At 46.7% G+C, this 15,956-nt stretch overlaps 1 protein-coding gene across 1 annotated transcript in view; it reads right to left on the bottom strand.

The window, feature by feature from the left end:
* Positions 1 to 15,956, bottom strand: part of nudt14 (nudix (nucleoside diphosphate linked moiety X)-type motif 14) — a gene marked incomplete at its 3' end in the record, with an annotated part of 48,978 nt that overhangs the window by 14,999 nt on the left and 18,023 nt on the right. Inside the window, exon 2 of the mRNA XM_083790212.1 lies at positions 4,572 to 4,615. Coding sequence (XP_083646338.1) covers positions 4,572 to 4,615 — 44 coding nt within the window. The remainder of the gene's footprint in view (positions 1 to 4,571; positions 4,616 to 15,956) is intronic.

The following is a 15,956-nucleotide window of genomic DNA, read 5'->3' as shown; positions in this document are numbered from 1 at the left end:
CGCTTCCCTCCCCGAAAAAAACCTGCGCTAATGTTTAAACCAAGAAGCAGGCTGAACGGGTGCTCGGGACATTTCACGCGCCGTTAAGCTTGGAGTTCTCTCGGCGGGGCTTCCGGGGCCGGACAGCGGGAAAAGTGTGCGCGGCAGTAGACACAGACACAGACACACACACACACACACACACACACACACACACACACACACACACACACACACACACACACACACACACACACACACACACACACACACACACACACACACACACACACACACACACACACACACACACACACACACACACACGAGATAGAAAACAGTGGAGAGGGTCTTTCCGCGCTTCAGTGACTGTGTGTTGTTTGGCTACAGTACAGCGCGCTTGTCAAAGAGGGACATTTTGGCTTGGCGGGTTGACAATCTGTTGATGTGCTTTATTTAAGTTGACTAGACAAGAAACCAAATCAACTTAGAACTATAAATAATTATATACTTTGTTATAAGAAAAACGTTTTTTTCTGCTCATGTGGATAAACCTATTTTGAGATTTTTAGGACACAGTTGATGCACAGAATATCTTCTGCGGGGGGACTGAGCCTCTCACCTCTCCTTCAAAAGGATTCTCTCTTTTGTGCAAAGCAACCGTGCCAATAACCAGGTTTATTCTTCAGCCCACAGCAGTATGAATAACAATCTACCATGAATTATATTAGAATCAGGATGTCATTGTACAAGACAACGAAATTGAATGATATAAAGAATCAAGATCCCATCTCAAAACAGTCAAACTTATAATAATAATCACGGATTATGATCCATGATGTCAATCCATCTTAACCCATTTTGGGCGGGAACCCCCGTTGGTGTTTTAAACATTGTTATAATTTAGCTATTGAAAAATAGCAGATCTGCAAGATCATAGCGCGCCACTCGGTGGCCAAATACAGATAATTCTGGGGGTCCTTGACATGAAATTGTTGAGCGCCACTGACATAGAAACATGGGTTTTTCAGAAAACTGTCATGATTTAGAAGACATTTGGAGAATCGTTCCCACGTCAAACCATCTTAATGCACCTATGCTGAACCCTTTGAATCAGTCAGTAGGGGATAAACCTACAAAACATTTTATTGCAACTGCGGCAAATGAGCCACCTGTAGTGAATCTACGTTAAAGTCAAAAGAAAGCACAGAAGGTTAAATAGCTACCCAACAACAGTAGCATTCCAAGGTGTCTCTGTGGGGTGGTTTGGCACACATTGTGTATGAGCATCATTGAATAATGATTTCTGCTACCTTTGTCTAAACAAAGAGTCAAAAGAAGTGCTTTGATAGATACGAGACGTCACAATGTCCTCCCCAGAGGGGACACGTACTGTATTAGCATCCAGTGACCTAGGCCTACCCCGAACCCCCCTGGAGGGGAAGGTTCAACACAGCATGGCTACTGTCCCTCCACTAAAGACATCCACATATGCCTGCTTCCAAATGACTTTACCTTTCAGTTGGCTCCAGGCCACACACACACACACACACACACACACACACACACACAGAGAACACTAACAGGTCATAAACACATACCATTATTCCACTGCTCCCATAAACACCTAGGTGTCAAACTAACTAACAGACATGGGGATTTTTTTTTTTTAGATATTCATAATAATCATCGTGTCACACAGATGATATGAAGTGATTTTGGTTCAAACAAACAACTTTTTTTAATTTAACCCATTCTGACCTGAGATCAGATTCATACGAGGTTTCCGCCGGACACACACTGGTCTGATGAACCCATTCTGACCTGAGATCAGATTCTAAAAAATGTCAGTCGTTCTTCGATTTTTCAAAAATAGCAGACCTACAAGCTCGTATCGCGCCACTCGGTGGCGCGATATGAGCTTGTAGATCTGCTATTTTTAAATAGCTAAAGCATAACATGATGCCGACACCAAAATGGGTGCCCGGTCAGAATGGGTTAAACAAATTTATTGTGGGGAATTATACAGCATATTTCTCGATGTGCCAATTGTCTCGGGTGTTACAATTTGAAGTTATACATTTTAATGAACAATTCGGTTCCTAGTGTCAACATATCGTTGCTGTCGAGCAGAAACCTTGTATATCCATATTTCAACGTTCATGTTTTTTAGCTATATCTCGTCATACTACAGTGTCACAAAAGTGGACTAAATAGCTCATCTACAAGCGGTCATAATGCAATGTGTTGTGAGCTTGTAGATTTGAAAAATGGTGAAAGTGGTTACGTGTACCGTATGTATTCCATGCTAGAAGGCTTTCTTACCTTTATTTGTAGTCGTTACGTCCCCACCAAAGAGGTCCAGGTGTTATTTTGTGCAAAAGCGCATTATTGGCTATTTTCCCCATTATAAGAATATGAATTGAATTGAATGGGGCATTGGGGCGTTGTGCTAATTCGCTTATTTCCATCGCTCAATCAAAGCGGCACACTTTACTACTTATTTCGATGGAAATAAGCGAATTAGCACAAAAACCCAACCCCCATTGAGGGCTTATATTAGGAGAAATAGCCAATAATGCACTTTTGCACAAAATAACAACTGGATCTCTTTGGTGGGGACGTAACAACTACAAATAAAGGTAAGAAAGCCTTCTAGCATGGAATTCTCCTTTAAAGAGCTTATAATAACTACATTGGAATGCACTGGAACACAGCTTCCTTTTTCCATTTTCCTGAAAAGTTAACAGTTTATGTCTGGAGATACCAGGTTTCCCCCACGGCAGCGAGGACCTGGCTAGGGGGCTAGCCGTCATGGTAGAATTACCTCCTAAAAGGTGCAGATCTGAATGCACCTCTGGGCTATTTTCTCAGGGAAATATGGGACTGAGGTTTATTGCTGCTTTTCTCTATGGTACGATCTGTTACAGTTAAATAAATGCCCTCTCCTGGGGGTCTTATAAGAGGACGGAAAGGAGAGACGACCTACCTGGGGGCATTGGGATAACTTTTGGCTAAATAGCTGGGTAATATAGCAAGCTCTTTGATTTGACAGAAATGTGTGATATTTCTGTTATAGTGGCCCCATCTATAAGCTCTACTACAAGGTACTGTACAAGCATGTGAGCTTGTAGAGTGGTGGCTATTTTTGGCAAATGTTCTGTATGCCCAGAAAAGCGACGCTAAGGTTCATGTGGTTCACTCAAGAGAAGAGTGTAGATCAGTGTAAAGAATGAAATTCACACCTGTGTGAAGTGAGTGGTGCAACTCCGTGTGGGGGTCCCCGGCGGGAACATCCTGACCCACAGGAATGCACGCGCACAGGGGGCCGGCCGGGTTCTGGTGAGCCGCCCCGCGTCCGAAATGGTCGAGAAATGACAGAGTTACCATGTGGGGGTCCCTGGAACATCCAGACCCCCAGTAACGTGTACAGGGGGCCGGCCCGGTTCTGGTGAGCCGCCCCGCGTCCGAAATGGTCGAGAAATGACAGAGTTACCGTGTGGGGGTCCCCAGGGGGTCCCTCTACTGTACTGTACTGTACTGTACTGTAACACCCCAAATCATCATAGATACAGTTAATGTGTGTGTGTGTGTGTGTGTGCGTGCGTGCGTGTGTGTGTGCACGAAATTCCTATTTCATGCTCGCACAGCCAGCCAGCCAGGGACCCAGAGTGGTTGCACAACTCAAAAACACATGTATGCAAATATATTATATTAAAAAAAACCTATTAAAAAAACCTCGAGAGGCAACGCAAAGCAAGCTTAGGCGAGCAAAGTGTCGTGTCGAACGATGCGTAATCACCTTCAGTCGATTGAGCAAAATCGTAAATCTTTAAATCATTAAAGTTGAAAGGCTACATTTTCATTTGCCGTCGCTATTTTAGCTCCAAGGTGTGGTAGTTTGACCCAACGCTCCACACCATGACAGGTTCCATCAATCTTTGAGTAATTGCAGACAGCAAACACTCATAAATTCTCCCCAAAGGGTTTATTTCAAAGGCATATGGAGTTGATGTCACACCATTCAAAACCTTGAATGCAGAGATCAACAGTTTTTACGAATTCGTATTTGAGGTTAACACCCGTGACATTTGTACGTTTTGTTTTGTTTTTGTTTCTGTGTTAAGTGTATTCTTATTTTTCATTTTTTTATTTCATTTGAATGGGGGGGTGGGGAGGGTTTGTGTGTATATATGTGATGTGAATGTTTGTAAAGTATGTCTTGTCTTTAAACATCTCAGTTGTCAAAGCATGCAGCGAGAAAACATGAGATCTTTGTCATATCAAGCCCAGGGTAGCGACAATGCTAGGTGGGGGGGGGGCATAGAAAAACAATGGCACAGAAAGTGCTCGGCTGTCGTACCCCTCAACCTGTATCGCCTGCTTTATAATCAACATCTCTGAGTAAACCAGACCTCACCAGACCTGGATTCTGTTTAGTTGGTTTTTTTACGCTTGCGTTGTCGCGCCCCTCTTGAGAAGACCTGTAGCAGACCTCTCGTTCATCCAGGCAACGACGTGTGCGCTCCTCACTTCCCGCCCTTTATGCAACACACACACACACACACACACACACACACACTTTTATTTACCTGTCATGGGTTCGCATGAAGTCCCAGGATTTCTTTGTCCCATTCTGTGAATACAAAAAAAATGAACAAATGAAGAGCTATAATTATTAGTCAAGTACCTAGCAGCACAGTCACATCAAAATTAGTACAGTACAGTACAGTACAGGGACCCCCCCGAGGACCCCCACACTCTGTCATTTCTCGACCATTTCGGACACGGGTTGGCTCGCCGGAACCTTTTTAATAATCGACCCCCAGGTTGAGAACCCCTATTGTAGACTACCACAAACCTGTGCTCCTTACACTAATTGGCAATAATTGACAAGCCATGCGGGTGTCAGCTTGTAGATCAGCTATTTTCAGCATGCAACCAAGTGTAAAATGACGTATACTGGATCTCTTGTCCACTAGTCCCTTCCTAACATTTTAGTCCAGTTGACAAAATTGTCAGTATATTTAGTCATCATAGCTTAGTCTCTCTCTCTCTCTCTGGCACAACAGCGCCCCTACTGGTACTAATAGTCATACTCGTGCTCATTAACACATACAAAGTTGAACACATACATAGTTGAACACATAGGCGGACATTGCTGTTCCTTGGAGTGGTTGCACCACTCAAAAAGGTAGTCGACGAAACCTTTTTGTCATAGTATTAGTCGAGGAAAACAACAACACTGCTGCTATGGCAACTCAACGTCCCTGGTGGGATCAATAAAGATGGGCACCAAGCCGCAGCCATGGAATCACTCACAGAGAGAGCAGAACAATAAATCTTCCCGGGAATTCCAGTAATGGTCAAACCGTTTTGGCACGACCTAGCAGGTCTTGGCCATATTGAAGCAATAATGATCAATGAGTTAATGGGAACGTGAACGCTTTGTGTATCATTAACTACATCAGAGTGTAAAACAAGAGCATGAAGCCAGGGGTTTGGTGTGGGACAAGTATAGTGGGTCAAAATGGGTTGAGTAAACAGTAAACACAACCCAGAGTCCTGAGGGACCATTCTTCAAATTGTCTTCTAAATCATGACAGTTTTCAGAAATACTCTCTGTTTCTATGAAACATTTTCATGTCAAGGACACCCCAAAAATATATGTATTTGGCCACCGACCCCCATCTGAGAATCTGCTACAAACCTCCATCAGACATGCCCTGGCAGTGAAAGGAGAGATACGTATATATCAGACATGCCCTGGCAGTGAAAGGAGAGATACGTATATATCAGATATGCCCTGGCAGTGAAAGCAGAGATACGTATACATTGTATACATGCCCTGGCAGTGAAAGCAGAGATACGTATACATTGTATACATGCCCTGGCAGTGAAAGCAGAGATACGTATATATCAGACATGCCCTGGCAGTGAAAGCAGAGATACGTATACATTGTATGCATGCCCTGGCAGTGAAAGCAGAGATACGTATACATTGTATACATGCCCTGGCAGTGAAAGCAGAGATACGTATATATCAGACATGCCCTGGCAGTGAAAGCAGAGATACGTATATATCAGACATGCCCTGGCAGTGAAAGCAGAGATACGTATACATTGTATGCATGCCCTGGCAGTGAAAGCAGAGATACGTATATATCAGACATGCCCTGGCAGTGAAAGCAGAGATACGTATACATTGTATGCATGCCCTGGCAGTGAAAGCAGAGATACGTATACATTGTATACATGCCCTGGCAGTGAAAGCAGAGATACGTATCCATTGTATACATGCCCTGGCAGTGAAAGCAGAGATACGTATCCATTGTATACATGCCCTGGCAGTGAAAGCAGAGATACGTATACATTGTATACATGCCCTGGCAGTGAAAGCAGAGATACGTATACATTGTATACATGCCCTGGCAGTGAAAGCAGAGATACGTATACATTGTATACATGCCCTGGCAGTGAAAGCAGAGATACGTATATATATCCGACATGCCCTGGCAGTGAAAGCAGAGATACGTATACATTGTATACATGCCCTGGCAGTGAAAGCAGAGATACGTATATATCAGACATGCCCTGGCAGTGAAAGCAGAGATACGTATACATTGCGGATCCATGCCAATGAACAATAAAACAATAAATCACTTGTGGCAGAATCATGGATGTTCTTTGCGTTTAATTATGCGCTCACGTCACAGGCCCGCTCCACCGGGAACTTTGGCCTTGGCTGCGCGGGGTCTCGTTTGTGGTCCTGGCGGGTTGCCAGGCTGGGACGTGCTCGGGTCGATTGGTACCAACCAGTCGTTCCTCCGATAGGCGCAGATCTTCTGACTGCCCGCGGTGATCATTAGCGGTTGCCAGTGTGATTAACAACTGCGGCTGCCAGTGAGATTACCAGAATGGCTAAACCTAGCCGGCCTAGGCTAGTCGGCCTGGCTTTGTTCGGTTTCATCTCGTTGATCTGCAGCGGCTCTCCATCGAGCAGGACATTATCGCCTCTCCTGGGCGCCGGGTGGGATGTCTTCCCGGCGATGGTCTGCTGCTGTAATACATGCACACGCTCGTCGAGACGAGTTCACACAAAGGACAAGGTGGAGCGTGGCGACTTGGCCACTCATTGGGGCTAAAGTGGTGCTCTCCTTGTTCCCTGTCTGCGCGATGCTAGGTTCGTATTTCTTGGTCTCTAACGGTGTGCTCACGCTTGGGGCGGGGACAGAGGCAGTCTTGACTGCTAGCGCTGTAGCGGTTAGAGCTGTGCTTGAGACAGAGGCAGTTGCCGTCTCGGCCGTTGGCACTGCGGCAATTGGCGCTTTGAGGGCGTTCGGGTCGTAATGCTGAACGTCCTCGGTGGTCGCTTGGCTGTCCGCTTGGCGTGGCTCATGGTTAGTGCATGATGGCAGTTGGCTTGTGTCGGGAGATAGCCCGAGACCCTGTGGGTCACCGTCGTCCTTCCTGCTGGTGGGCCCGTCAGGTGGACAGGTGGCTCGGTTGGGCGAGGGTGACCCGTAATTGTCCCAGAATGTGAGCATATTTGACCATATATGGGCAGGAGAGTTGTCAGACTTAACATGACCATATATGGGCAGGAGAGTATTCAGACTTAACATGCCCATCTGTGGAGATCACTTGTGGAAATCAGACGCCATGCTGTGATGTCATGCCATGCATCTCAGGAGCGACATTTGTCTAATACAGGCGCAGTTTCCCGCTGAGCCATGGTAGTTCCTTCTGTAGACCATGCTGTTGGACCTCTAGCTCACACAGTGTCTCTAAGCGAGGGCTTAAATCTAAGATCCACATCTCATCTAGTTCATGGTTCTTCCCTTTTTCCTGTCCTCCACAGAAGAGGATATGGTGATCTCCCAGCATGAAACTGTACATCCCATATCTGTGGGACGGGCGTTTCCCCTTGGGCTCGAGCGTCGTCCAGGAGGAGCTCTCCGGGTTGAACTTCCACAAGTCATCGAATAAATTCCACGGCGCCGTGCATCCGCCAAATATGTAGAGTTCTCCATTGTAGGCAAAGGCTGAATGTCTTTGGCGTCCTTTTGGAAGAAGCGATGAAGAGGACTGGTACTTCGGCTGATCTTTTAGAAGACGCGGTGAAGAAAACTGGTACTTCTGCTGATCTTCTGGAAGAAGCCAGCAGTCCGTCTCTGTGTCAAACACTCTGATGACATTGTACTCATTACAATACTCGTTAGTATATGGTTCCTTTAAGGCATCATCGTCATCATCATTCGACGAGTAAGGGGTATCATCGTCAAAGTTCAAATTGGCCTCCGGGTGCGGTTCTCCCCCGAATACATACATCTTTGTCCCAATGATAGTGGCAGAGTGAAAATCTGAAATTGGTGGCTTACATTTTCCTCTGGTGTCAACTACAGACCAGATCCATGTGGCGGTGTCCAACTTGTACATCTTACAGGATAAGTTGCCATGATCATGTAAAAACATGACGTGCGTTCCATATAAATACATGACACCCTTCAAGACACACGCTGAATGGCCCCCCATGGCCTCTGGAACAGCCCCAGAAGTCTTAGGCTTGGACCATTTAAGTGCATCAATATCAAAGGCATGAAGTTCATTGAACTCACGTGAGCATGATATTCCTCTTCCTCCCCAGAGGTAGATTTTACTACCTATAAGCACAGCTGTGTGATTGATGCGATTGGAGGGGGCGTCGCCGGTCACTTCTAATAATTTCCATGTCAGGTTGTCCAAAGACTCGTTGTCTTTGACTTCCAAGACGTGAACATCCATCGTTCCTTCCTCACAACTTCCTGCAAAGCAGAACACACGCTCCCCTGCCGTCACGGCTGCATGGTCAGCACTCTGCGGCGCTCCTTTCAGACGCCTCGTCCAGCGCAGCATCACTCGCACGGTTAGCACCACCTCAGACCTAAATGGAATCGTCCAGTTCTTCCTGTATTCCGGTACAAAGATCTTTCTGGATTTTCTGCCGACTGCTGTGAGAGGTGGGGGGGAAACGTGACGTTGAACTCACTGTGCAAGAATTGCTCACCTTAAATGCTTGGCTAATTAATGCTGACTGGAGCAGTTTGATAAAGTGGGTATTATTCCGAATACGATAATAACTTGCAGTGAGTACTGTTTGGCACATTCCATCTTCTTATATAGACTATTGTGATGTCACGTGAATCTTGACCAATCAGGTGTTGTGATGTCACGAGAAGTTTCCGGTGAGGTGAGCCTCAGGTAGTCTGGGTAGTCCAGTTGATTCCGTGTCCAAAAATCACACTTAGACAAGAATGTCCCATGGACAATGTCCCATGGACAATGTCCCATGGACACCATGGACAATGTCCCATGGACAATGTCCCATGGACACCATGGACAATGTCCCATGGACAACAATGTCCCATGGACAATGTCCCATGGACAACAATGTCCCATGGACAATGTCCCATGGACACCATGGACAATGTCCCATGGACAATGTCCCATAGACAATGTCCCATTCGCCGTCGTCCTTCCTGCTGGTGGGCCCGTCAGGTGGACAGGTGGCTCGGTTGGGCGAGGGTGACCCGTAATTGTCCCAGAATGTGAGCATATTTGACCATATATGGGCAGGAGAGTTGTCAGACTTAACATGACCATATATGGGCAGGAGAGTATTCAGACTTAACATGCCCATCTGTGGAGATCACTTGTGGAAATCAGACGCCATGCTGTGATGTCATGCCATGCATCTCAGGAGCGACATTTGTCTAATACAGGCGCAGTTTCCCGCTGAGCCATGGTAGTTCCTTCTGTAGACCATGCTGTTGGACCTCTAGCTCACACAGTGTCTCTAAGCGAGGGCTTAAATCTAAGATCCACATCTCATCTAGTTCATGGTTCTTCCCTTTTTCCTGTCCTCCACAGAAGAGGATATGGTGATCTCCCAGCATGAAACTGTACATCCCATATCTGTGGGACGGGCGTTTCCCCTTGGGCTCGAGCGTCGTCCAGGAGGAGCTCTCCGGGTTGAACTTCCACAAGTCATCGAATAAATTCCACGGCGCCGTGCATCCGCCAAATATGTAGAGTTCTCCATTGTAGGCAAAGGCTGAATGTCTTTGGCGTCCTTTTGGAAGAAGCGATGAAGAGGACTGGTACTTCGGCTGATCTTTTAGAAGACGCGGTGAAGAAAACTGGTACTTCTGCTGATCTTCTGGAAGAAGCCAGCAGTCCGTCTCTGTGTCAAACACTCTGATGACATTGTACTCATTACAATACTCGTTAGTATATGGTTCCTTTAAGGCATCATCGTCATCATCATTCGACGAGTAAGGGGTATCATCGTCAAAGTTCAAATTGGCCTCCGGGTGCGGTTCTCCCCCAAATACATACATCTTTGTCCCAATGATAGTGGCAGAGTGAAAATCTGAAATTGGTGGCTTACATTTTCCTCTGGTGTCAACTACAGACCAGATCCATGTGGCGGTGTCCAACTTGTACATCTTACAGGATAAGTTGCCATGATCATGTAAAAACATGACGTGCGTTCCATATAAATACATGACACCCTTCAAGACACACGCTGAATGGCCCCCCATGGCCTCTGGAACAGCCCCAGAAGTCTTAGGCTTGGACCATTTAAGTGCATCAATATCAAAGGCATGAAGTTCATTGAACTCACGTGAGCATGATATTCCTCTTCCTCCCCAGAGGTAGATTTTACTACCTATAAGCACAGCTGTGTGATTGATGCGATTGGAGGGGGCGTCGCCGGTCACTTCTAATAATTTCCATGTCAGGTTGTCCAAAGACTCGTTGTCTTTGACTTCCAAGACGTGAACATCCATCGTTCCTTCCTCACAACTTCCTGCAAAGCAGAACACACGCTCCCCTGCCGTCACGGCTGCATGGTCAGCACTCTGCGGCGCTCCTTTCAGACGCCTCGTCCAGCGCAGCATCACTCGCACGGTTAGCACCACCTCAGACCTAAATGGAATCGTCCAGTTCTTCCTGTATTCCGGTACAAAGATCTTTCTGGATTTTCTGCCGACTGCTGTGAGAGGTGGGGGGGAAACGTGACGTTGAACTCACTGTGCAAGAATTGCTCACCTTAAATGCTTGGCTAATTAATGCTGACTGGAGCAGTTTGATAAAGTGGGTATTATTCCGAATACGATAATAACTTGCAGTGAGTACTGTTTGGCACATTCCATCTTCTTATATAGACTATTGTGATGTCACGTGAATCTTGACCAATCAGGTGTTGTGATGTCACGAGAAGTTTCCGGTGAGGTGAGCCTCAGGTAGTCTGGGTAGTCCAGTTGATTCCGTGTCCAAAAATCACACTTAGACAAGAATGTCCCATGGACAATGTCCCATGGACAATGTCCCATGGACACCATGGACAATGTCCCATGGACAATGTCCCATGGACACCATGGACAATGTCCCATGGACAACAATGTCCCATGGACAATGTCCCATGGACAACAATGTCCCATGGACAATGTCCCATGGACACCATGGACAATGTCCCATGGACAATGTCCCATAGACAATGTCCCATTCGCCGTCGTCCTTCCTGCTGGTGGGCCCGTCAGGTGGACAGGTGGCTCGGTTGGGCGAGGGTGACCCGTAATTGTCCCAGAATGTGAGCATATTTGACCATATATGGGCAGGAGAGTTGTCAGACTTAACATGACCATATATGGGCAGGAGAGTATTCAGACTTAACATGCCCATCTGTGGAGATCACTTGTGGAAATCAGACGCCATGCTGTGATCTCAGGAGCGACATTTGTCTAATACAGGCGCAGTTTCCTGCTGAACCCTGGTAGTTCCTTCTCTAGACCATGCTGTTGGACCTCTAGCTCACACAGTGTCTCTAAGCGAGGGCTTAAATCTAAGATCCACATCTCATCTAGTCCATGGTGGTTCCCTTTTTCCTTTCCTCCACAGAAGAGGATATGGTGATCTCCCAGCATGAAACAGCACATCCCATATCTGTGGGACGGGCGTTTCCCCTTGGGCTCGAGCGTCGTCCAGGAGGAGCTCTCCGGGTTGAACTTCCACAAGTCATCGAATAAATTCGACGGCACCGTGCATCCGCCAAATATGTAGAGTTCTCCATTGTAGGCAAAGGCTGAATGTGTTTCGCGTCCTTTTGGAAGAAGCGATGAAGAGGAATGGTACTTCGGCTGATCTTTTAGATGACGCAGTGAAGAAAACCGGTACTTCTGCCCTTCTGGAAGAAGCCAGCAGTCCGTCTCTGTGTCAAACACTCTGATGACATTGTACGCTTTACAATACTCGTTAGAATATGGTTTAGACGAGTAACGGGTATCATCGTCAAAGTTCAAATTGGCCTCCGAGTGCGGTTTTCCCCCGAATACATACATCTTTGTCCCAATGATAGTGGCAGAGTGAAAATCTGAAATTGGTGGCTTAAATTTTCCTCTGGTGTCAACTACAGACCAGATCCATGTGGCGGTGTCCAACTTGTACATCTTACAGGATAAGTTGCCATGATCCTTTACAAACATGACGTGCGTTCCATATAAATACATGACACCCTTCAAGACACACGCTGAATGGCCCCCCATGGCCTCTGGAGCAGGCCCAGAAGTCTTAGGCTTGGACCATTTAAGTGCATCAATATCAAAGGCATGAAGTTCATTGAACTCACGTGAGCATGATATTCCTCTTCCTCCCCAGAGGTAGATTTTACTACCTATAAGCACAGCTGTGTGATTGATGCGATTGGAGGGGGCGTCGCCGGTCACTTCTAATAATTTCCATGTCAGGTTGTCCAAAGACTCGTTGTCTTTGACTTCCAAGACGTGAACATCCATCGTTCCTTCCTCACAACTTCCTGCAAAGCAGAACACACGCTCCCCTGCCGTCACGGCTGCATGGTCAGCACTCTGCGGCGCTCCTTTCAGATGCCTCGTCCAGCGCAGCATCACTCGCACGGTTAGCACCACCTCAGACCTAAATGGAATCGTCCGGTTCTTCCTGTATTCCGGTACAAAGATCTTTCTGGATTTTCTGCCGACCGCTGTGAGAGGTGGGGGGGAAACGTGACGTTGAACTCACTGTGCAAGAATTGCTCACCTTAAATGCTTGGCTAATTAATGCTGACTGGAGCAGTTTGATAAAGTGGGTATTATTCCGAATACGATAATAACTTGCAGTGAGTACTGTTTGGCACATTCCATCTTCTTATATAGACTATTGTGATGTCACGTGAATCTTGACCAATCAGGTGTTGTGATGTCACGAGAAGTTTCCGGTGAGGTGAGCCAATCAGGTAGTCTGGGTAGTCCAGTTGATTCCGTGTCCAAAAATCACACTTAGACAAGAATGTCCCATGGACAATGTCCCATGGACAATGTCCCATGGACAACAATGTCCCATGGACAACAATGTCCCATGGACAATGTCCCATGGACACCATGGACAATGTCCCATGGACAATGTCCCATTCGCCGTCGTCCTTCCTGCTGGTGGGCCCGTCAGGTGGACAGGTGGCTCGGTTGGGCGAGGGTGACCCGTAATTGTCCCAGAATGTGAGCATATTTGACCATATATGGGCAGGAGAGTTGTCAGACTTAACATGACCATATATGGGCAGGAGAGTATTCAGACTTAACATGCCCATCTGTGGAGATCACTTGTGGAAATCAGACGCCATGCTGTGATCTCAGGAGCGACATTTGTCTAATACAGGCGAAGTTTCCTGCTGAACCCTGGTAGTTCCTTCTGTAGACCATGCTGTTGGACCTCTAGCTCACACAGTGTCTCTAAGCGAGGGCTTAAATCTAAGATCCACATCTCATCTAGTCCATGGTGGTTCGCTTTTTCCTTTCCTCCACAGAAGAGGATATGGTGATCTCCCAGCATGAAACAGTACATCCCATATCTGTGGGACGGGCGTTTCCCCTTGGGCTGGAGCGTCGTCCAGGAGGAGCTCTCCGGGTTGAACTTCCACAAGTCATCGAATAAATTCCACGGCACCGTGCATCCACCAAATATGTAGAGTTCTCCATTGTAGGCAAAGGCTGAATGTCTTTGGCGTCCTTTTGGAAGAAGCGATGAAGAGGACTGGTACTTCGGCTGATCTTTTAGATGACGCAGTGAAGAAAACCGGTACTCTTGCTGACCTTCTGGAAGAAGCCAGCAGTCCGTCTCTGTGTCAAACACTCTGATGACATTGTACGCATTACAATACTCCTTAGTATATGGTTTCGACGAGTAAGGGGTATCATCGTCAAAGTTCAAATTGGCCTCCGGGTGCGGTTTTCCCCCGAATACATACATCTTTGTCCCAATGATAGTGGCAGAGTGAAAATCTGAAATTGGTGGCTTAAATTTTCCTCTGGTGTCAACTACAGACCAGATCCATGTGGCGGTGTCCAACTTGTACATCTTACAGGATAAGTTGCCATGATCCTTTACAAACATGACGTGCGTTCCATATAAATACATGACACCCTTCAAGACACACGCTGAATGGCCCCCCATGGCCTCTGGAACAGCCCCAGAAGTCTTAGGCTTGGACCATTTAAGTGCATCAATATCAAAGGCATGAAGTTCATTGAACTTACGTGTGCATGTTGATGTTATTCCTCTTCCTCCCCAGAGGTAGATTTGACTACCTATAAGCACAGCTGTGTGATTGATGCGATTGGAGGGGGCGTCGCCGGTCACTTCTAATAATTTCCATGTCAGGTTGTCCAAAGACTCGTTGTCTTTGACTTCCAAGACGTGCACATCCATCGTTCCTTCCCCATAACTTCCTGCAAAGCAGAACACACGCTCCCCTGCCGTCACGGCTGCATGGGCAGCACTCTGCGGCGCTCCTTTCAGATGCCTCGTCCAGCGCAGCATCACTCGCACGGTTAGCACCACCTCAGACCTAAATGGAATCGTCCGGTTCTTCCTGTATTCCGGTACAAAGACCTTTCTGGATTTTCTGCCGACTGCTGTGAGAGGTGGGGGGGAAATGTGACGTTGAACTCACTGTGCAAGAATTGATCACCTTAAATGCTTGGCTAATTAATGCTGACTGGAGCAGTTTGATAAAGTGGGTATTATTCTGAATACGATAATAACTTGCAGTGAGTACTGTTTGTCACATTCCATCTTCTTATATAGACTATTGTGATGTCACGTGAATCTTGACCAATCAGGTGTTGTGATGTCACGAGAAGTTTCCGGTGAGGTGAGCCAATCAGGTAGTCTGGGTAGTCCAGTTGATTCCGTGTCCAAAAATCACACTTAGACAAGAATGTCCCATGGACAATGTCCCATGGACAATGTCCCATATACACTGTCCCATAGACAATGTCCCATAGACAATGTCCCATGGACACTGTCCCATGGACAATGTCCCACATGGACAATGTCCCACATGGACAATGTCCCATGGACAATGTCCCATGGACAATGTCCCACATGGACAATGTCCCATGGACAATGTCCCATGGACAATGTCCCACATGGACAATGTCCCATGGACAATGTCCCATGGACAACAATGTCCCATGGACAATGTCCCATAGACAATGTCCCATGGACAATGTCCCATGGACAATGTACCATGGACAATGTACCATGGACAATGTCCCATGGACACCATGGACAATGTCCCACATGGACAATGTCCCATGGACAATGTCCCATAGACAATGTCCCATGGACAATGTACCATGGACAATGTACCATGGACACCATGGACAATGTCCCATGGACAATGTCCCATGGACAATGTCCATGGACAATGTCCCATGGACAATGTCCCATGGACAATGTCCCATGAATGTCCCATGGACAATGTCCCATGGACAATGTCCCATTGACAATGTCCATGGTCAATGTACCATGGACAATGTCCAATGGACAATGTCCCATGAATGTCCCATGGACAATGCCCCATGGACAATGTCCCATGAATGTCCCATGGACAATGTCCCAGGGACAATGTCCCATGG

This window comes from Protomyctophum parallelum (assembly GCF_964188405.1).
Source record: "Protomyctophum parallelum genome assembly, chromosome: 19".
Taxonomy (NCBI): domain Eukaryota; kingdom Metazoa; phylum Chordata; class Actinopteri; order Myctophiformes; family Myctophidae; genus Protomyctophum; species Protomyctophum parallelum.
The sequence above is the reverse complement of the archived record's forward strand: the minus strand, read 5'-3'. Positions and strand labels throughout refer to the sequence as shown.